Below are 21589 nucleotides of genomic sequence, written 5' to 3'. Positions count from 1 at the left end.
GCAAGGAAAGGAAATGAGAGGTCCTCTTGGCAGCAACAAACAGAAAATAAACAACCAAACTCTTCACAAGACAGATTCCTCAATTATAGTAACTCAGCCTCGCAAAGGCCAGAGTTATGACCCATTGGCGTATGCAGTATGTAAACACAGGGATGCAGTAATTAGCTTTGTGTTCATTTTGAGGCTTCAGAAGTCCTGTGACCCGCCGTGGAGTAAGGTCATTAACCATAACCACGCTAGTGACCTTCACACAGGAACACCCCATCTCTCACAGTTATACGAGCGAACTGTGCACTGTGATGTCTCCCCGGCTCACATGCTCCAGCCCTCTTGTTTTAGCTGCCACTGAGCTATACCTGAGGGAGACAATGTGACTTTTGGGATGAGCCGTGACTGGAATGTCTTACTTTCCCATGTAGCAATGCTTAGGACTTAAAAATTAATAAGTTAAAATACCTAGTGCCAAAAATATCCAGAATTTCCCCCCATGCCTTTTTTTTTTTTTTTAATCAGAAAAAAATGTTTAAAAATAGTACAGTGAGGAATTATTGGACTGATGTGGGCCTCTGTTGCCCTGGGAAGAGACTTTTATCTTTGGTGTGTGGAGTGTATAGGGGCAGACTATTCAGAGCTTGTTCTGTAAAGGGCAGTTCACCTTTGAATAAGCACGTGTACAGCCATTACTAGATGTTTATCAACACACACAACAAAACACTGCTCTAACCCTGATTTTGCCAACACTTAATGAAATTAGTATTGGGAGTAAGTATTTTTCAACTCTACTTTTTATTTTACTGTGGCTGACCCATGGATCCCCTGAAACATGCTCATCTTGCTTACAGAGTCAGCCAGGGTGAGCCTCGGCTTAGATTTTGCAGTGTTGCGAAGTCATTACTGTGCAGATGGAGAAAATGTGCCTTTTAATTTAAAAGTTAGCAGGTAAAAGTCCAGATCACTCATACTAGGCTGTCCTTAACAGTCATTGGCAAGAAAGAGGCGCTTTCACGAGGCAAATTATTTTGCCCTTCTACAAATCCATCTTACGGTCTCATGGATCCCCGTCCCTAGGTGCAGTATTAACCCCACCATCAGCATGACCCTTGTTTTGACAAAACCAGCTAATTTTTAGCTGTCCAGCTTAAGTTCATTGAATCCCATGATGCTCTTGTCAAGCCTAGGGAGCCTCAGTGGGGTCCCAGTTTGCCATTCTTTGTCTGAATTCTCAGATAGCCAAACCCTGTCTGTGAAAATCGCATCCATGTCAAATTCAGATTGTCCAGAGTGACAACAGAGCTCAACAAAATGCACAGGCAACTGTTCCAGAGGCCTGGCAGTCCAGAATTTTTGGGGAAAAATGGGTATTACCACACGAATAAATACATTAATGTGGCACATACTTTGGCAAGTCTAAAGTGGCTACATAATAGTTTCTATGGGATGTGAAGATCACAGACCTTTGATTTTATGTGCCACAATTCAAAACCTGTACAAAGAAGGGGTGAAACTCCCACCGATTTCAAATGGCTTCCTTCACTACTGTACTTTCACATACATTTTAAAATGTATTCTAACTTACACATCTTTTATTTTAGCAGGGGCTCTCTTTTTCTTTTTGTGTTTGGCCTGGGACAGCTTAACTGACTGTTAATGGAATTAGTTCACCGCAACCGGAGATCAACTACAGAAACTTTTCTTTGTGAGAAATACTAAAGGGGCAACTTAGTTTAGACTCCAAAGCCCTCTGTGCTCCGTTGTTACATGAATCCATATGGCATCAGAGCATGTACATTAGGGTGGGTAACTCAATGACTTTAAGTTAAGTGAGTGAAAATAGTTTATTGCCTAATATTTTAAGTTTGTTAGTATTAAGTTACATTGTTTTCAACTAAAGTAAATTCTTGATGAATGGCTTGGGATTTTTAGCTGAGTGGTGCTTTTAGGAATCTGATGGATGCCTGATAGGATTCCTTCCTCACACCATAGCCAACTGAAGACATTTTCAGACATGATCTGATTAATATGTTTGAAGCATTATGTGGACATATAGCAATAAGGGGTGAAGGAACTAGTTCAAAGAAACAACAGAGTGACCTGAGTCTCAGTTCTCCAAGCTATTCAAATCAAACCTGGATTTTTATATTCATATGTACACAGTGCAGGATAGAAGGATTTCTTTTACTTTATTTCCCCAAAATATATACACTTCCTCATTAAAACTGCTCAACAACAAATCGTGTTCCCTTGGTTCCCTTCCGTTCACCAGTTTGCATCAGCTCCTCATCTCAACGATACTGCTTTCTCTCTTAGTCTTGCTGTACGCTAAAAAAAAAATAAATCACATCGTAATATCCATATTCTCCTTACAGCACAAACCATTAACTGACAAGCTACCTTGCCTCCGGGGGGGGTTGCAGTCTTGTGAATTTTTAATAAATTGCCTTTCTTTCTTTCATAGCAGTATCCTGCTTTCAGACTCTAGAAGGTGGCAATCCCTACACTCCACGGTGAAAAAGAAGTATGCTATTCTACATTCATCCCACCATGTCTTCATGTCTAATGCTTGAATTTTTGCCTGTCAGGAACAGGAACTTTGGTCTGTGTTTGCAGAGAACTGGATGCAGTTAACGTTGGTTTTCTCCTTCGAACTTCTAAATGCCACCAGCATGCAAATGAGTCAATATATGAACAAGCAACGACTGAAATGTATTATTTGTTTACAACAGTACAACTGTGTAACCAATGTAGCCTATCTATTGGCTTGCATAATACCCAGCTTTCTAAGATGTCTTCCTTGTTCATAACTACACAGTTAGTCTTTTGGTGAGTGTTTTCAGTCTCTTCAAACCGATCAGAACATGTTCTCTGAAAGCATTTAAAACTGCCTGCTCTCTGGGGGGTTTAGTTGGGACTCATCAGAAAGTCATATGGTGAATGTTCTTTTCTTGGCAGAATTACTCATGCATGAAAACATGCAATTCCTTCCCCACAAATACTTTTGTATGCAATTCTGATATTTGCCTTTTGGCCAGTAAAAGTCAATCTCACACTTTTGCAGACAGCTGTCCAAAGGGACTTGCGTTTGGCCAGAGCACATTTCTTAAGGCAAAAAAATAATATTGATGGATAATTTGCAGTGTTTGAAGAGCTCTGCAAGTTATGCTTTTCCAGTACATCTATTTGCCATTTGGCGTTAATAGACGTGGCTACAGGAGACACGTGACTCTCAAAGTATGCCTGTCAGTGAAAGCTAGGAGCCAAGATGATGTTCAGTGTGGGAATGTAACAGTAGCAGTGCGTTGCACTGGGGAAACAAAACAAAAAGTGTGAGGGAGAGCAAGGAAGAAGAAGAAACTGGAACTTAAAAGCATGTAGTCGTGCAGACTAAGAAGAACTCATCATCATGGGATTAAAAGAGGAGAATTATGAAATAAATTACAGTGAGGTTTGGATGGGACTGAATTATAAAAGGAGCCTGTATGTGAAACATATGGGAATTGCCATGTCAGAACACACTGGGATCAACTAATTTAGTGCTAAAATGAGTAAGAATAATATTTTAGGCTAGTTGGACTATTTGTAACCTCACTATTCCTATTTGTTTGCATTCACTCTGAAAATACTAGCACCGTCTCCCAGTAAAACTTTGTTTTATAGCCAGCGAAGGGAAAAAAGAGTTGTAATAGACCTCACCAGCTTTAATGACACACCAGCAGATGGAAATAAACAAAAAACCCCTCTTTATCCATTTTATCTTGTTTTGCGTAGCCATTCCAGAAACATGTCCTTGCTTCTGTGTGATAGCAGCAACTTAACTGACTAACATCCTGTCTCTGATCTCAACTTCTTGAGCAAAGTCATTGAGGCATCTGTGACGAGCATACCCCGTCATCATGTGGTCTTTGCCCTGACTTCCTCGGCCACAGACATGTATTCCACACGGAAATGGCAGAGGCTGACTGAGCTAACTCCCTCTTCGTGGCCGCAGAGGAAGGATTAGCAGCACTGTTGGTGACTGCTGCTGGGTCTGCTGCTAGACTTCAAAAGCCGATGCCCTGAAAGCTAAACTCCAAAGCAATGCCTGAGCGCCGATGGGGAGGCATACGACGTAAAAGAGCATTTTCAAGATTTCTGTACAGTAAATACAAACATATTTACTTTCCCTTCCCTTTCCCAGAGTGTTTTTATTGTTACCTCCTTCTGCACTCACTGGCTGGATGCAGCTAGAGCTGTAAGAACAGAGCCTGGCTTGGTTCCTCGTGCAATTATTCTGTTGTTCAAAGGGGAACAGAAATTTCTCTCTGTGTGATAAGGGGCAGTGGCACTAGGGAAGATAAGCTGCCTGGAGATCAAGTTGGAAAGCTTAATTTCCCCATTCCAGTAGGAACAGAAGGAAAACTTTTAGCTTAATTCTCAGTTTCCTGGGTTGTCACCATAAACCATCCCTTAAAGCTATTTTAACCCATGTGTGAATTTCCTCAGTTTTATTAAGAATTATCTTTATTATTATTTTAAATTCATCTCCCTATGAAGGTGTATGAAAGTGAATGGGACAGACTTTTGTGGATACTGAGGAGTATATAATGGTGGATTTCAGAACAGTAAAAAAAGGGGTCTCAGACATAGACATACAAATCCCAAGGACACAAGTAGAGTTGGAACATAGGTTCCATCTGCCTGCATTGGTTTTGAAGGAATTGTCTACTGAGTGTAAAACAGGCTAGAATATATTGTCTGTGACTTGCTCAAAAGGAAGAAAAAACCCCCACATTTATGCACATTGCAGGGAAAAAAAAAAAAGAGAAAGATTCGTGATTGTGAACAAATGCTTGTGGTGCGCAGTATTTTTCAAGTATGGTTTGGCTCATATCCCACAAAATAAGAATTAACAGTAAAATACGTGAATAGTTTCTTCTAAAGTACTTACTACATAGGAACAGCAAGCATTTCTCAAAGAGAAATGTCTTGTTCAATCTGAAGAGATTGCCAAATTGCCATAAGCAAATGCACGACATCATTATCACCTCAAAAAAAGTTTCACAGTTCCAAATTTACAGTTCCATCCTGTATTTTCAGCTCTTGCAAAATTATCTATGGTAGAAAAAAAAAGGACTCTTCACCCAGTTACAGTGGGCTAATGAGAGGCTGTGTTTCCATTTGTGCCACTGTGCAGGAGCAGGAGCAAGCATGGACATTTTGGACATAGATTCTAAGCATAAGGGAATCCGTAAACAGCTTGCCTTGGCTGCGCCCCTGAGGCAGATACGCCTCTTTACCTCTTCAAGGCACTGCCTGACACAAGGAGGAGGAGGTGACATCTACCCCATAGATTACCATAAATCAGTAGATCTAGCCAGTTCTTGGGTGAGGGGGATGCACCTGTAGCTGTCTGGTTCGTAAGATCCTCCTACTAATGTTATTTCCCTTCTCATGAGGTATATCCCTAGGGAAGAAGCCAACCTTCAAAATGATTACAAGCTCCAAACCCCTTTAACGTTTCTATAAGTAATCTGCAGCAACCCTAGTGATCATTTATCAATGAAACAGTAAGTTACTACTTGGTACCAGCAGCTCATGCTGGCTCACAGATGTTCACATGGGGGGCAGCTGTTCCACCTGTTCCTCTCATCCTCAAAAAGGGTGAAACCTTGCTTTTGAGTTGGGAGAAAAGGGAGAAATAGAAAGAATGGGGAAATAGGAAGGATGGGGAAAATGGGAGGGATGGGGAAAAGGAAATATTCCGGTGACACTCCTGTGCCAACCAGAGTAACTGCACCAGGGACAGAGCAAGTAACTTCCCTGCTGCAAGAAGGGGAGAAAAGGGAACAATGGAACAACAGTCTCTGCTGAGTGGAATTATTATTTCATAGACTTCTTAAGCATCTCCCATTCTTAACATGTGGGATGCCATTCACTGTGTGCCGTGATGGGGAATAAGTCCAACAAGCCGGCCTGCATGGAGGGGCGGTTCTGCTGGCACTCTTGCTTATTGGGTGAAGCCAAGCGGAGTTTCCCTTGGCTGCCATGCAGTGTTGTGGTCTTTCTCCCATGCAGATGGCAGGATCAGGCCACGTTGCTCAGCCAGAGCTAGTAGAAAGAGTTCAGGGTGGGAGAGAGGCCACAGGGCTGCAATTGCAAGAGATATGGTCTTACCTGTAGGGAAGCATAAAATAGGAATTGTTTCGGAGGAATCCCACAGTTGAAGTGTGAAACTTGGCTGCCTGATACCCAACAAACAACTCCCACCATGACATGTTTTACGATGGATCTTTTTGTTCTGAGCTCCACATGCAACCCCTCATCTTGACAGCTCTTTCAGCAGAACCGAGAGAGAATGTGCTTTCCCATCCAGCCACCCTGTTCTCTCTAGATCACACAAAGCGCATTTTTTGGAGCAGCATTAGGACTTTATTCACTCCAGACAAGGGCACAATTCTCTCCAGCCCAAAGAACACCACATCGATGGGAGCTTTGGTGAAGCCTGCAATTGAGGCCTGGGAATTCAGACGTGAGTTATTAAACAAGCACAATACCAATCTCATATTATGATGATGATAACGTGGTACCTTTTCCTTCCTTCTGACATCTCTTTCTTTGTACAATACATTTTCTGCTCTCGCTTGTAGCTGGGCAAGGATTGCCCCTTGCTGACGGATGCTGTACGATCTCTCTGACCCTTACTTCATTTCCTCTTTTGAAACCACATGTTTTTCCTTTCTTTGTGCAAGGGCTCCATGGACTCCACTCACTAGCTTCACAGTGCACTGCAATAAACATAGGACAAGCTGAGCCTGGCCAATATCTTTTTGTATACACAATGCATATGGTACATTAATTTTATTCTGCATCAGCCAAAAGGTGGCAAAAAATAATGGAATTAATCAGGATTTGCAGCAGTGAATTGACAGAAATTGGACTGCTGAGGATATACTGCACAACATAATGTCAAATAATTATGTCAGTTACTATTTTGGACTCATTGTTTCATAATTCCATTCCTGAAACAGGGCAACAACACCACAATTGGTCTCAATGAAATCAATTACTGGGGCTTGTTCTGAGGTTGCTTTGGTTTTGTGGAGGTGTAAATCCTTGTATCTTCAGTGGAATGAAACTTTGGTTGTGTCTGTGTGAAAGGAGATTGCAGTCACTGGGTCCAGCTGCTGCAGCTGGTCTCAAAGGTACTGAGTTTGGAAATCAATAGAGTTATAAAAAACCAACTGATATCAAACAGCATTACATTAAGAATCAAGTATCTCTGCGTGATATTCAGCTTAAATAGTGAAAGAGCCATCATCTGTAGCATATACAAACTGTAAGTAGGCAAAGCAGAGGAGAATTTGGGTCAGGGGAGTGCAAGCTTTTCAGAAAAGTGTGGGTTACGCTTTCTAAACCACAGTGATCTGAATGCACATCCCATATTATTGGAACTCAAAAGGTGCGCAGCTGAACACTTGTCCAAACAGTGTAGACAAAAATGGGAGTAACCTTGGAAGCTTAACCACATGCTCTTAATAACTATCCTTCTTTTGTGCCATCTCCTCAGTATCCTTCTCTTGATAAAAGATAGTAAACATTTATGTTCACATGTGTGCTTAAGGCTACAAACCACTGCTGAAGAAGGAAAGACTTCCAGCCCCTCTATAAGGAGGAATTTGTAAGTCAACATTTTTCCAGCTCCAGAATTTACTTCCAAATTTTTCAAAACCTAAAAATATAACTGACCTCAAGCAATCTCTGAGCCTTCCTCCAGTGAATTGTCATGTGGGTCATTTTGTTTTTCATATTACACCGGAGTTCTCCTGTTAAAATAATTGGCCTTCACGTGCACAAAAAGGTTCTGTTTTTCCTCCGTAGCTTTAAATGGCTTTTCCGAGTAGAGACTGACTCATTGTTAAAGCAGCTACGTCTACAGCACTTGGAAACAGCCATCAAGAAACAAAAATGATTCCTTGAATTTCTTTCAAAGAGGAAAGTCTTTGCTTGAAAATAAAACTGTAAAAACCATCATTACCACCTGAACTAATATATATTTGAGAAAGAAAATGACACACTGCTGTACATTATTTTTATTCCTGCATTATTTCTCCTCCAAAACACGCAATGCCAGGGAGAGCTATGTGCATGATACTGTGGGGGAGGAGATTTCCATCATGGCCAGACTGCGCATAAGTGCTCCCTGGTTGCTGGTGGCTGAAGAGGTTACTGCTTCCACCGCAGTTCGCAACCCTCAGCCACCACAATTCACAGCCGGTGTACTAAAATAGGCTGAACCTTGCCACAGCTTCAGCATGCCCATGGCAGGGGATGTCAACTGCAGCAGCCCAGAGGCAAATATATCGCTCATTCTGCTTTCAGCTGGAGGGGTGGCAGAGGAATGGAGCAGACAGTTAGGTGTGGTGACCTCTAAAATTGCCCCGGCGTGAATAATCAGAGCTTGTGAGTCAGAGGCTGGGAAGGTACAAAAGCAGGTCTCTTCTCCGCAGCCAGTGAGTCACAGGACCAGTGTCGCCAATCTCATTCCTTCTGTGATGCTATTTGGTGTTTTATTTTAATCCTCAGTTTCTGGAGTCAGGTGATTATGCACATATACCATTTGGGGGTTTGGGGGGTTTTTTCCTTAACGTTTTAGTTTCTAGCCTTCACCTTTGTGAAGGTAAGCTTCAAAATGTTGATGCACACATGCTTTGAAGGCTCAGGTAGTACAAGGGAGCTAAAGCAAAGCAGTTAGGATTTTAATCTTTCAACTATACGTGGGGTCTGGCTCAGGATTTTTGAACCTTTGATGTTAGCAGTGCTGCATAACACTGTAAGAGAGCAAGTAAGAGATGGATGTCGTTCTACCTCAGGGCAGACCAAACAGGCTGTATTTCCTGAGGCAGAACTGTCCTTAGCATCAAGGCTGTGTTGGTGGGACACAACTGAGCTTGTGCCTCTTGTGAAACGACAGGCTTGGGAAATACCTTGAGTTTGTTGTGCTGGGGAATACATCTTGTGATGCAGAACATTTTCATTTTAAGCTGCATTTCCCTGGTGATGTAACTGATCTTGCAACTCATGCCCTCCTTAGATCCCCCATCCCCTGTGAGAAAACCAGGCAGGACACGGGGGGACTGCACTTACCGATGCTAGTGCACTCCATCGTGTGATTGTTGGCTTCCAGCCCATCAGGGCACTTTTCAAGGCACTTTCCACTGTATAAGTAAAACCCACTTTTACACTTTGTGCAGAAGTTTCTGGTGAAGCAGGTATCACAGTCAGCTTTACATTCTGAAATGCAAACAGTAAACAACAATGTTGTTACTCTTTGCCACAAAATGCCATGGGCTCTCTCACATATACAAGAATTACACAATTCTAGCAATATTAAACAATTTTGAAAGGAAGCAAATTATCTTTAGATCTTCTTCGTGACCTGCACACACAGTTAGGCCAGCCACAAGCGACCTTGACATGAGTGAGGATTTAATAAGGATGGCCTGATGCTGAACGGCCTCACACTGCTTGTCTTCTTGCAGACCAATGCAAATGGAAGACAGAGCACAGCACATCAGAATAACAATATACTGCTTCTGCCCTGACACAGCATAGGTATTAATTAACCCCATAGGGTACAGGTGCTGAGCCAGTTCCACATCATCTAGCTCCATGAATCCAGGAGAAATAAAAATATGCCAGAATTTAGAATCTCCTTAACACTGTTTTGCATCAATATATTTTTCTCTTTTTAAATGACTCTCTGATGTTCAATCAAATTTCCTATAGTATTTCATGTATTCTCTATATGACTACCCAAGTTGGCATTAGAGGTATATTTCCCAGTTCTCAGGTATTTTTAAAAGAAATACATAAAAATTTGTGTATGTCACAGCTCATGTCCGATATGCAAGGCAACACGCTGCTAAAAAGTGAGCAAATGCTTTGCAGCATCAAGTTACTCTGTAAGACTTTGCTCTGGGGTCCATTCATTAAATAACTTTTATTGCCAGGTAAAAACTGGGACAGTTGCTTGGTCATCACTCATGTTTTTATATCACCTGCGGGATTAAAACCAGTGCATTCAACAACAAAAAGAGGAGCGGGGAGGACATTGTGATCTTTTCCAGTTCATTTATGGTTCAAAATACATAGTGGGGTCAAAATGTTGCCCGAGCAGTAAAGAATGGTGTTGGGTTCTCTGTCTCCCAGCCTGGAGGCAGCATGAATTGGTAACTTCCCCCAAATGAGGCTGAGACCTGGCTAGCTGAAACCTGGCCAGCTGCTACAGGCATTTAGAGGACTAAATTAAGAGACAAGCGATAAAGAGACCAGGGCAAACCGCATCTCCAAAGAATGCCACCTGCCATCTTCTCTCCTTGTCGCAGGGGTCAGGTGGGTAAGGGAAATGAGTTAAACGGCTCCGGGCACCGAGGCTGAGCATCCCTTGGCCCCCATTCTTCGGAGCTGCCACTGCTGCCTCTTGCTGCCAGAGGGCAGTGCCTGGCACCCACCGGCGCTTCCCGTTCACATGGGGGTGTAAAGGAGGAGACCATCACCTGCATCCTAGGCAGGTCATTCATGCAGAGCCGGGATCCCTGAGATTTAGGCCATTTTGTGATCTTTTACCTTAACTTTTAGCTCAGGTTAATATTTACTGCACTACTATAAAAGAACTGAACCAATAAAGACATGGCCTGTCCATCTGCTTCTCTGTTGACTTGACTCCTAAGGGGACACAGCATTCAAGAGAGAACAAACAGATCCATGTGCTTCCCCTTTCCCCAGCACTTACTTGCACATTTATTAATGTCAGGATACCGTGTCCCATAGTATCCGCTTGGACATGAGGAAAGACATACTCCAATCTGTTTCATGCCAATTCTCTCCAGAACAAAAAAGAGCCTGGGCTTACATGACAGGCATCCGTTGTAGTCAGAACATGTAGCACACCCTCCTTGGCAACCCTGGCTCACGTTAGGATGCACTGAGAAGACAAGCATTAGAAAAAAAAAAAACAAACATTGGTGAGAGAACAAGACAAGACCATGAAATAATGCTTCCTGCGTACTTGGAAGAGTGGACCATCCACCTCTCTGACAGCTCTTGAAGATTGCTTCATTTTTTCTTGTGTCTCTTATGACCTGACATTTCATTTAAGCGATTATTTGATCTGCATAAAAATGAGAAGCTCAGCTGACGTGCTCACATCTTGCAGAAATAGCTAACAGCAAATTATAGTTGAAGTAAATTTTATGGAACAGCAGCATCCTAGAGAACAGTTATTTTTATTTTAGTTATTTTCACAGGCTTTTCTGACTTGTATGCACTTAGCTCAGCAGATAAATAGATGTTCACTTATCTTTGCTTTTCCTAGCTGGATGATTAAAAATCAACCTAGCGTATAATTTCCTTCATTGACTAAATGCTATTTGATTGAGTTCTGCTGCGCAGGAATATGCCCTTGTAAGATCTGATGCTAATTTGCCTTAATAAAAAGACACAGGAGAGCCATCCTTCTCACCCTCCTTCTTTCCCTGGAATGTTCTCTCTGGCATGTTTTTAATCTCTAACAATTACAACCTGATGTTCAGACTTAACTGTGGCATTTACCCTGCTCCAGTCCCAGCATGGAGCATAGGTAGGATTATATTTGCCTTTCAATTGAATTGTTCTAATTCTTCAGACAAGGAAAGGAAAACTGATTACACTCACTGCTTAAGACTATTCGGTTCTTCTTTAGGGGCTTTGGGCTAGCAGAAAAGAGGATGCTATTGCAGACTATCTTTTCAGTAGCAGACATTAATCAGTGTATTGCTTCTTAGTGATAGAGAATAAAGTTTTGCATCTTCCTGTACTTTAGAAGTTGTTACCTACTTTTAATTCCTCCTTCATTGCATTCTTAAATAGGAATTGGATCTGCAAATTAATTAAGCATCAAATAGCTCCAGACCCTGTCCCCCCTCGTTTTCGACCTCGTCTTGTATGAAAAATCCAGGCATTTTTCTAAGTGTAAGCTTTCATCTCTCAACTTGAGATATCTGATTATATTTCATGTGTAAGAGAAATCCAGTCCTCATTTACACTTGTAAATCCTATTTGTAAATACTATTGGCTTCCTGTCCTGCCTTCTCCTCAGGCCAGTGATAACTTTGTAAATATGCATGTGCCATACTTTGGTTGCCTGGTTTTGTGTTTTGATTTTATTTTTATCTGCAGACACTGCTAACCAGCTTGCATACACAATGAACTGGCTTTTGTCAGCTCCCTTCTGTGGATCTCTTGGAGACAGACCAGAAGCCCATATGAATCCATGGCTTACAGGTTGAAAGCCACCACTCTCTGCTAGCTCAGGGGAGTTTGCCTGGTGGCAGGGAAGTTCAGGAATACCTCTGTACTTTGTTCACTAACAGTTTTGGCAGAAAAGACATGGCCCATGAATGGAAAAGCACTCCTCTCTGCTCTGAGGTTTCAATGACCAGACAGTCCCGCAATCTGAGAAACCTCAAAGGGAGTTCAAGTTCACTTTTCCTCTTTCATTAACAGAATGAGGGATGAGGGTTATTTCTCTCAGTAGGGCTGAACACAAGGACAAGAGCAAACTTTGGCCCTGCTGCAGGCAAAAAATTTCAATGAGAACATAAGAACCCAATTCTCTGTTCCTCTCAAGGCACTCACTTTGTAGAACAACCTGGAGGAAAGTGTTTTTACCACTAGGACACACCACTGCTATGAGAATAAATGGCATTATGCGTAATGAGAAGCTGCAACCCCAATTCAGTTATCAGACTTGCTTTCACTAGACTCTCAAAATACAGAGTGCTTGGTAAGTATAGCATATTTTTTTCTGAGAAGACTCCAAAGATACGGAGCATATTGATTTTGAAATTAAGAGCCTGAAAAATTGGCTTTCTTTTTAAAGTTAAGTAAATGAAAATGTCCTTGTCTCTCTCTCTCTCTCTCCTCTGCCTTGTGGCTCTTGTATGAAGCTACTTTCAAAGGCAGACACAGTAACGTGATCTAAGAAGCTGACATTATTTAAAAACTATCCGTGACTTTCCTTCATTAAGTCTGACAGAGGGAAGAAAAAGCAGCTGAAGTACAAAATATTTGTCATCAAAGCTGCTATATAAAATATGGATGATCACTTTTGACGGGAAACATATTATGTGTGAGCACCTGTGACACATCATTATGAACAGATTCTCTTGACAGAGAAAACATTATGTGTAACTGCTCTGAGGTCAAGCTCTGTGTGTGTGCCCTTGAGACAGGCAATACTTATTACCGAAAGATGATAATTCTCTATAGCTAAGATCCATTACATGGCCAGTTTCCATCTCCTCTAACTCCAGAAGTATTAAGTATAAAATAAAATGTACTCCTAGCCATTTTCACAATTTCTGCTTCCTTTCATGCATCCCAGATACATCTCATACAAATAACATGAAAAAAAAAAAAAAAGAAAGCCTGTGGATCCAAATGGAGAATCATGTTGTTAGTGTTATGAAGCAAGGAATAAGTTAAAATATGTAAGTCAAGCTCCATTTAAAGGTTAATTTCATGCTATGTTATAACTCAATGTGTGAAGCAAAACAAGCTCCTGTTCTTGGAAATGCATAGAGGAACATTCTCATTGAAAATTCAGAACTGACATTTTAAATGAAGAAGGACATTTTTTCTCTTAAAAGCTATTAAAGGAATCCTTTTTTGATTGTCTCTTATTGTGCCTGGCATTTCTTTGAGCCCTGTGTCTGTGTAATGAAACTGTCTCTCATTGCGCTTGCTCTGAATGCTAGATAGACCCTTATTCTGGCTCCGGCAAGAAGCAAAGCTGGGACAGCTGAGCGCCCCCGAAATTGGTACCATTTGAAAGCACAGCACTGGGCTTTATCATTGAACCTGGGAGAAAATAAATGATGGAGGGAAAATATTTGTGTCAAGGAAATGAGATAGCATGTTTGAAATAAGACATCTCCAAGCTCCAGCTGAAGATCTCATTCTCGTTACCTCTCAGCCTCCTCCCTCTCCAGTACAGATCCAGGCGCTTGCCTGATCCCTGCAATGTAGGGGCCGGTCCCTCCCCTCCTGCGGAGGCCAAGTGGGGTCGAAGGGATTCCAGAAGCAAACGGGGCAAACTCAGGCTCTGAAACATCTTTCTGCCACAGGGAGGAAACTTACAACTCCTGGGTACGGAACCGGCCGTTACTATTCCTCTCTCATTGCAGCAAGGTGTTAGTGCCTGCAGGTCTCAAGCACTTCAGCAACTGCACACCATAACCATGAGGAAGCAAACAGAAGTTTTACCCTTTTTTCCCCCATATCAGACACTGTGAGCTCAGAGTTTAAGTGATATGCCACAACAAGCTGGGAACATAAACCCTATCTGGTGAAATCCAGCCATGGTACACCTGGTGTAAGCATTGCTTCAAATTTCTATACTTAGGTCAACAGTAGAAATGGGTAAGTAATGTATATCCACTTTAAGAAACGCTTTGAAGTCTACAGGTGAGAAAGCACTAGGAGAGCGCAGACCGCTCCTGTTAGCCACAAGTTTTAGATGTGGTAAGAGGGACAAAGAGAGGTCCAGTCTCTTGGCAGAGGGGCAGGTGCTGTGGCCTCGTGAGTTGGGCACTGGCTGCAGAACCAGGTCTGGGCTTTAGCATTGCAAATCTCGCTTGTAACCACTTGGTCTTTGATGCAACCTGCTCCATTATAAAGACAAATAAAATTAACTATAAAAATTTCTCCACAACCCTTTTAACTGACTTCTGTGAGGATGAAGTATTCTATGCACGGCTTGTTAGGAGCAGTGTCTGCCGTTAGAGATGACCCTACCAGACATTGAGCAGTTTGCCCTCTTGTATTCAAACACTCTTTAACCACAGTGCAATCCTGGACTCTCAAAGACAGAAAATACAGCACAGCGATGGGCAAAGCAAGGGGTGGGAGCACAGAGACCCATAGACAAGTTCTTCCCCATCTCTTACAGGAGCATCAGCCAGGCCTGCTGACTCATCAGGTACAAAGTATTTATGTGCAGGCTTGTGACTGGCTTTAGGTCCAGAATCCATCCCTCCATTTTTCTTTTTATAAAACCTAAATACTTGAGATCAGAGAAGACACTAAGTTAATCTTGAACTATTCTTTTCCCCCGCCTGGCTTTAAGCCCTTTTTGGCTTGGAGGCCTTTTTTTGTGCAAGCTGTTTGTCCAGATATTAGTTTTAAGCCTCATTAGCAAATGAAATCACTGTGGATTTTCCTTTCTCAGAATATTTTCCAAAGCCCTGCTCTGGAAACAATGAGTTGTGGTTTCTCTGTTAAAAATAGAAAGTTAGGGACAAGGAGTTGAATTTGAATCTGAACTTTCAATGATGAGGCGATAGGAGATTTTGACGGCATGCAGCAAATAAATTCTAAAACCTTTGCACTTAAATTTTTCTATCAGTTTTATTTTATATATAGATTAAAATTTATGGGATCAAAAACAGAAAATAAGAAAATGCAGGAGAATTCCAGCTGGGCATGTGTTCTGAAAGCCAGGGGAACAGCTGAACATAGACGAATATTCTTTGCCCATTTGCTGCAGCTGAGGTGCAGTCTCATCACCAATCTTCAGATACAAGACGTCTGTTTAGAGGCTCGCTCTTGAAATGGATGTGCTAGACAAATGAAACCCATCCCTGCTAGAGAGCTGCTGCTACTTCTGGTTTCTTGGGTTCGCATGTTCTCACAGGAAATATTTTCACAGCAGGGCTGCTCTGGAATTCAGCCTCCCTGGTTGGGCTGCCCGTTGCCGCGAGACCCACCATGTGGCATCCACACAGGCGCTAGCCCTTGTGGTGGTGGGGATTTGGGAGGGGATATCCCGTGGGTTCTTGCATTGCTTGATTGCTCTGTGTGTTCACTGGTGTTCATTTTTCTCTCGCCTAGTGAGAAGCAGCTGCCTGTGGCAGTGGGCTGAGAACAGTACTTCACGTAAAGCAGAGCTACTCTTAATCATGCAGACCGTCCTTTAAGCAAACACAAACAGCATTTGGCAGTGAGCTCTTCTAATGAGAAAGTCATTAAGGAATTCAGTTTGCAAACCACAGTGTATTTCCTCAGACTCTTTCTTGGACAGCATTTGTCTGTGCATTAGAAGCGGAACATGCAATGGTGGGGGCAAAACCACTGAACCAACATGTAGGCAACATGCAGTGCAGAGCAAGGAGAAAGCCCAGGAGTGGTAGGACAGCTCTCGGAGAGTGCACATGGGTTTGATAAGCTTATATTATCACCGCTAAACAGATCGCTGGCTTGGGCCAAGATGAAACCTGAGCTCGATCATGCAGGCTGAGCTCTGCTCGATTGCTTGGCCTTAAATCACCCACAGGGAGGCAAGGGACTTGATGTGTCCTGATGGGGCAGCAGCTGGGCTCTGTGGGGAAGGTAGACCCATACACGGCAATTGCTGCATTGGATTGGCCACAAGTTTTCTGGGATGCAGCAGAACCAGTGGTGATAGCTGAGGAATGTGGGCTCTCCATCCAGCCTCCCCTGGATCTATAGGAGTCTGAGGTGGCCTTCAAAGGAGAAGCAGCCCCAAAGGAGCAAAGAGGAAAAATCGGTCTAAAAGTCAACTGTTAAAGGCTTAATGTCTTCTGTTTCTCTTTGTGATTTGTGCTTCACAAATACTTTAAGATTTCTTTCTAAGAGGATGATAACTCCTCCAGAGATTTGCCTGACTTCAATTTTACTTCAGAGCATTGCTGCCTTCTATGGTACAAAACACGTAACAAAGATGATCCTCAAGTGTCCTCCTGTGTTTTGAAGGAAAAAGATCCCATAAGGAGTGAAAAAAAATTTCCTCAAACATCTGCCTGGCTTGATAGAATGTTTTGCTCCTCAAAAGGCACTTCCTATCTGAGGGAAAAGAAACCAACCTATTCTGTTCACTAAGTGTCAACAGTTCTAAAGAGCAACAGAAACTTGAGTATGGTACTGTCCCACCGTCTCAGGGAGTATCTGTAACCATTTTATAGTGGTGTCTGTGAGCAAGGAGGCCTTCAGCCCAAATGGCCAAGATCTCACTGGGGAATGCCTCATCATTATTAAACACATGTCTGGCAAAGCGATCCTGAAAATTAAGTATACTGGCCGCCAGAACGCACTTCCCCTAAATTTGGTTAGAAAGAGCATCGCAGGCTGAAAAATCTCACCAGGGGTGCAGAATTTCATGCAGTCTCCTAGCATCTTCAGCACAACAGAAATCAGCCACAGCAACCACAAATGGCTCCTTCTCATTCCAGAGAGTTTTGTAAATAAACTGAAAAATTCTTTTCATGGAGAGAGAAGGGAAATTGACTTTTTTTTCCCACGTACTACGGAGCACCACCAACATTCAGGGATCCAGGAAGTTTAACCAGTATAGGAACCAAAGAGGATCCCTGAAGCAAGTTGCCTTAAGCACCCTGGTAGTGATGGTAAAGATAGGACCAGGTCACACAATACCTTGTCACATCAAGTTCTAAATCCTATAAGCAACTACAGATCTTACTTTTAGGATTAGCTGTAGTTGTTTCCAAATACCCAAGCTTCAAGACTATACTTTATGAATCTTCTCTAAAAATCAAAAACTGAATTACATTATCTCCTCCTTATTGTGTAGATATGATGACCTGTTATAGAAGGGAAAGTACAGGCTCTATAAAGAGCCCTAATATTTGTATAGCCTAATAGTTGTATAACCAACGTGTCATGACACTTGTCAGACTCAGCTACTTGCAAATAAAGCATCTGTGCTGAGATGAAAAAGGGGGCATGAGTTTGGAAAGAGATAGATTTGATGCACATATATTTGACAGTATTTTAATACTCTAATCCTGCAAGATGCTGTCATGAAGATCCCCAGTTGTTTTTACACTGTTCGTATGCACACAGAACTCTAAAAACATCGTCAATGTCACCGTGACTCCCATGACTCCCCAATCTCTTCCTTACAAGAGAAACATACTTCTGTCAAGTAAAAAAAAAGCACAGCTGTATATTGCACTTGCTCATTCTTTGAAATATGCAGTCTTTCTGCTTGATTTTCTTCTTGATGCTAGCGTTCCATCTATCATTTATGCGTTTCTAGCAAAGTTCGTTGGCGCTCAGGTTGTCCTGGTTGGCAGCAGAGCCTGTCCCCCCTGTTTGCTTCTCCTGGTTTTTTCCTTTAACATAGTGGAGACTTTTATTGTTGCGTTTTACACAGATGCTCATGTACTTCCAAGCTGTATAAGGATCACTCAGCTCATACTGTCAGCATTACACAACTACAGTAGCATTTGCAAGTTTCTCGTTTCCCACAGGGTCTTTTGAGACCTGAGTTTTTCTCTCAAAGTTTTGTTTCAGAAACCACAGAAAGAACAGCAGGATGTAACAGATTTTACTTTCCATGCTGGGGACTAGGGAGAAGGGTTTAGACAGCAAAAGCCTGTAATCCCATGTCGAAGCTATGATTTTCTACTACCATGTTTACAGCGTTAAAAAATTAATAAGCCAGACAGCAAGCCAGCCCACTGCCTTGGCGTTGCTCAGATGTGCCTTTGGTCAATTACTTAATATCCTCTCAATTTTGAATATTTTCCTAAGTGGAACTGATCAAAAGTTTGTATTGAATGAAATAATTTTTTCTGTGTAACGATTAAATTCATACCATACTGAAGCTAACTAAAAGCCCTGAAGTATGTTGTTTGCAGTGGAACTGTTCTGGACTGATGCCTGCAAACATTGAAGCGGAACCTGTCTCTTTGAATTCAAGTCTCACATCAAGACTTGAACCCAGAGTATAGATACTAAGGAGTATCACAGTGCTGGAAGGTCTCTAAAAATTGTTTTATACAATTCGTAACAAGGGGAAACTCTGATCTCAAATTTTCATAAAGGAAAAAGGGTAAATTCTCCAGGCTGACTGGACCATCCATCTGTCAGTGACCCAAAATACTGTCCAAAATTCCAAATTTAAATTAATGATTAAAATACTAGCTCTAGTGACTGCTTCTCTGCTGTAGTGCTGTGTAGTGATGTATATGCTATCAACACTCAGCAGATGATGACCCAACTGTTTTCACCTTTCCCTCATGCCACTGGGACCCATGCCAGTCTAAAAAAAAAGAAGTCAAAGGTTTTCGAGTGCAAAGCATGAAAGGTATGATATGAAATAGAATTCAACTCTGATGGAAAACAGGCAACAGACTTCATCACCAGTCAGCTCAGACTCACTGGTGGAAGTCCTGGCCCACCAAAGTCAACAGCAAAACTCCTGCAAAGAGACAGGGTGAAGATTTCACTAATTTGTTAATCGACTTTAGGGTAGCCCATGGTTCAGAGTACAGTTATCTGATTTTTAGAGAGCCCTGTGACTGGATGGCCTGTTTTGATTGGGATTAAGTAATAGGACAGGCGAGATTTAAGTAGGCGTCTGATTCCTGAGAAACCGACTCAGTTCAACAGCTCCGCATGCCTGGCTCTTCTTGTGAAGTAACTATGAATGGCACGTAGTTAGGGCTTGTTTCATCACCCCTTCTGCGCGCTGCCCTCCCTTTGAAGTCTGAGCCTTCCCCTCTCAACCGGCTTCACTGCCTCACACGCTGACCCACATGAAAGAAATTTAGCGCTCGCATCAAGCATCATTCAGTTCCCCAAAACCATAATACATCTAACATCACCACAGTCATACACAGCAGGCAGTTTACAGTCGAGCTAAGGCCATGCTAGGAAGTATTTGAGCTGAATCATTGGGGTGCTGGTGATGAAATCAAGGCGATCGTCCATTTTGTGCTTAAGCAGGGATACAGTTCTTTTTTTATGTGGTGGTGTACACCACTTCTCTGAGGATTTGCACGTCAATCAGCTCAGTTGATTGCAAGAGAAAATGAATTAAAATGAATTAAAACTAGTTAGTCGTGTTATGGTTTTTTTAAAATGTAACATCTGTAAAAGTATGTTCTTTATCCCAAAACCAATTAACAGCATACCACTGACACATCAAACTTTTCAGAGAGTTAAATTAATTGAAAGCTTATGCACAGGCTGTATTTGAAAACAGAAGCTGCAGACTGCGCGGGGTTGTTAGTGACTGTTGTAGCCAGTGGTTGCACAGACCAGGTGAGCTCCATGCAGCCGCGCAGGTAAAAATGACAGGCAGCGCCATTATGACCTCAGCGGTCAGTAAGCCGATCGATCACGGCTTTCCATAAAATGCAAAGATGTATGAAATATTTCACAAAAGATTAAAAGGTAATCTGTTTCACTCTGTTGGGAATACATACTTTGAGTTATTTGAAAAATATTTGGACAAAAATATGTCAATTTTTTTTTACAAAATACTTCTATTTTTAAGGAGTGACATGTTCTAATGGAATTTTGTTTTGTCAATAGTTCTCCGAGTGGCTTTAATTTTAAATAATAATAGTGACAACGTAAAGGTGGTAAGGAATGGTTAGATATGGAATTTCAATTTAAAATAAAGAAGGAAATTCTAAACTAAAAAAATAAATAAACTGGGGCCACCTATTGACAATACTAGGTAAAGAAAAACAAACAAACAAAGTTATATGATTATATATAAAACCAAGAATTAAATGTCTAGGAAATTTAAGGGTAGTGTTATGAGTGTCATTAAGCATTTTATAGTAAGAACTGAAAAGTCAAAGGTTTAGAAGCCACTTTAATGTTTTTCTACAACAGCAAAAAATATGAAAAATAAAGCCTTATGTGTCTTTCAAACCAGTTTAACCTAAACTGAAGACAAAAACATTTGGAAAGATTAATGGTTAATCTATGAATTATAACTTTTAGGGATGACTGGGTTTTATTTGTCTGATATATTATTTAATATTGCTGACGTACATCCAAAGTGATATCTGCCACTTTTTATGCACAATTGAATAAGTGGTCTTAAAAATATACTTTTGCTAAAGTATGTCACCAATAACAACGGTAGGAGTCACATCATTTAGGCTGGATCGCAGCAGCACCCTGAGGGCGCATGTTTAACCTTATGCTGTGCGTGCAAGTACAAATTTGTGAGACGCCTCTTCCTACCCAACCTGCTGCACAATGAAATGATGCATTTGCTGTTTCATGGCCTGAGAGAGCTGCTTTTTCAGGTGTCGGATGCCTTAGCGAGCTTGCAAAATATCCTTGGCTCTTTGCAACAGTGCTCTGTTGAAGAACGTTTTTCTAATAACTACAGCAATGAGGAAGAGAGGACTGTTAGTTCTGTTCTGTCACGCTGTGAAATAATTAAGTTAAGCTGATGCAGAATACATGATAGAAATAGAACCCGTTACTGCAAATAGAACTAATATAAGTTATACCAACAATTAGTTAGGCTTCGGTGAAAACCAAACATCCTCTAGATATTAGAAAAACATGAAATCACAGCAGTTATTTTTAAAGCATCCAATATGATGAATATTTGGCAGCTTGACTGGTGGCTAGTGGCTTGCGGCACCACGTTGGGCTGCCATGAGACAGGGCTCGGATATGAGATGACCGCAACAACACCACTCCAAATGCCGGGCTGCTGCAGCAAAAATTGTGATAAAAAATGACACAAGCAGATGCCAAAATGGAATAAGTGAAAAGA

The 21589-nt window shown here is 41.7% G+C and overlaps 1 protein-coding gene across 2 annotated transcripts in view; it reads right to left on the bottom strand.

Moving 5' to 3' along the window:
- Window positions 1-21589, bottom strand: part of RSPO3 (R-spondin 3) — a 61455-nt gene that overhangs the window by 15297 nt on the left and 24569 nt on the right. The window contains exons 2-5 of one of the 2 annotated variants that reach the window (XM_054819050.1): window positions 10769-10960; window positions 9121-9267; window positions 6564-6761; window positions 2169-2319 (exon numbers count right to left, since the gene is read on the bottom strand). In XM_054819050.1, the coding sequence (XP_054675025.1) occupies window positions 2270-2319; window positions 6564-6761; window positions 9121-9267; window positions 10769-10960 (587 nt within the window). In that variant the 3' untranslated portion in view covers window positions 2169-2269. Of the gene's footprint in view, window positions 1-2168; window positions 2320-6563; window positions 6762-9120; window positions 9268-10768; window positions 10961-21589 lie in introns of those variants that run through there. The other variant, XM_054819049.1, reaches the window with a different exon arrangement.

This window comes from Grus americana, chromosome 3, assembly GCF_028858705.1.
Source record: "Grus americana isolate bGruAme1 chromosome 3, bGruAme1.mat, whole genome shotgun sequence".
Classification (NCBI taxonomy): Eukaryota; Metazoa; Chordata; class Aves; order Gruiformes; family Gruidae; genus Grus; species Grus americana.
The sequence above is the reverse complement of the archived record's forward strand: the minus strand, read 5'-3'. Positions and strand labels throughout refer to the sequence as shown.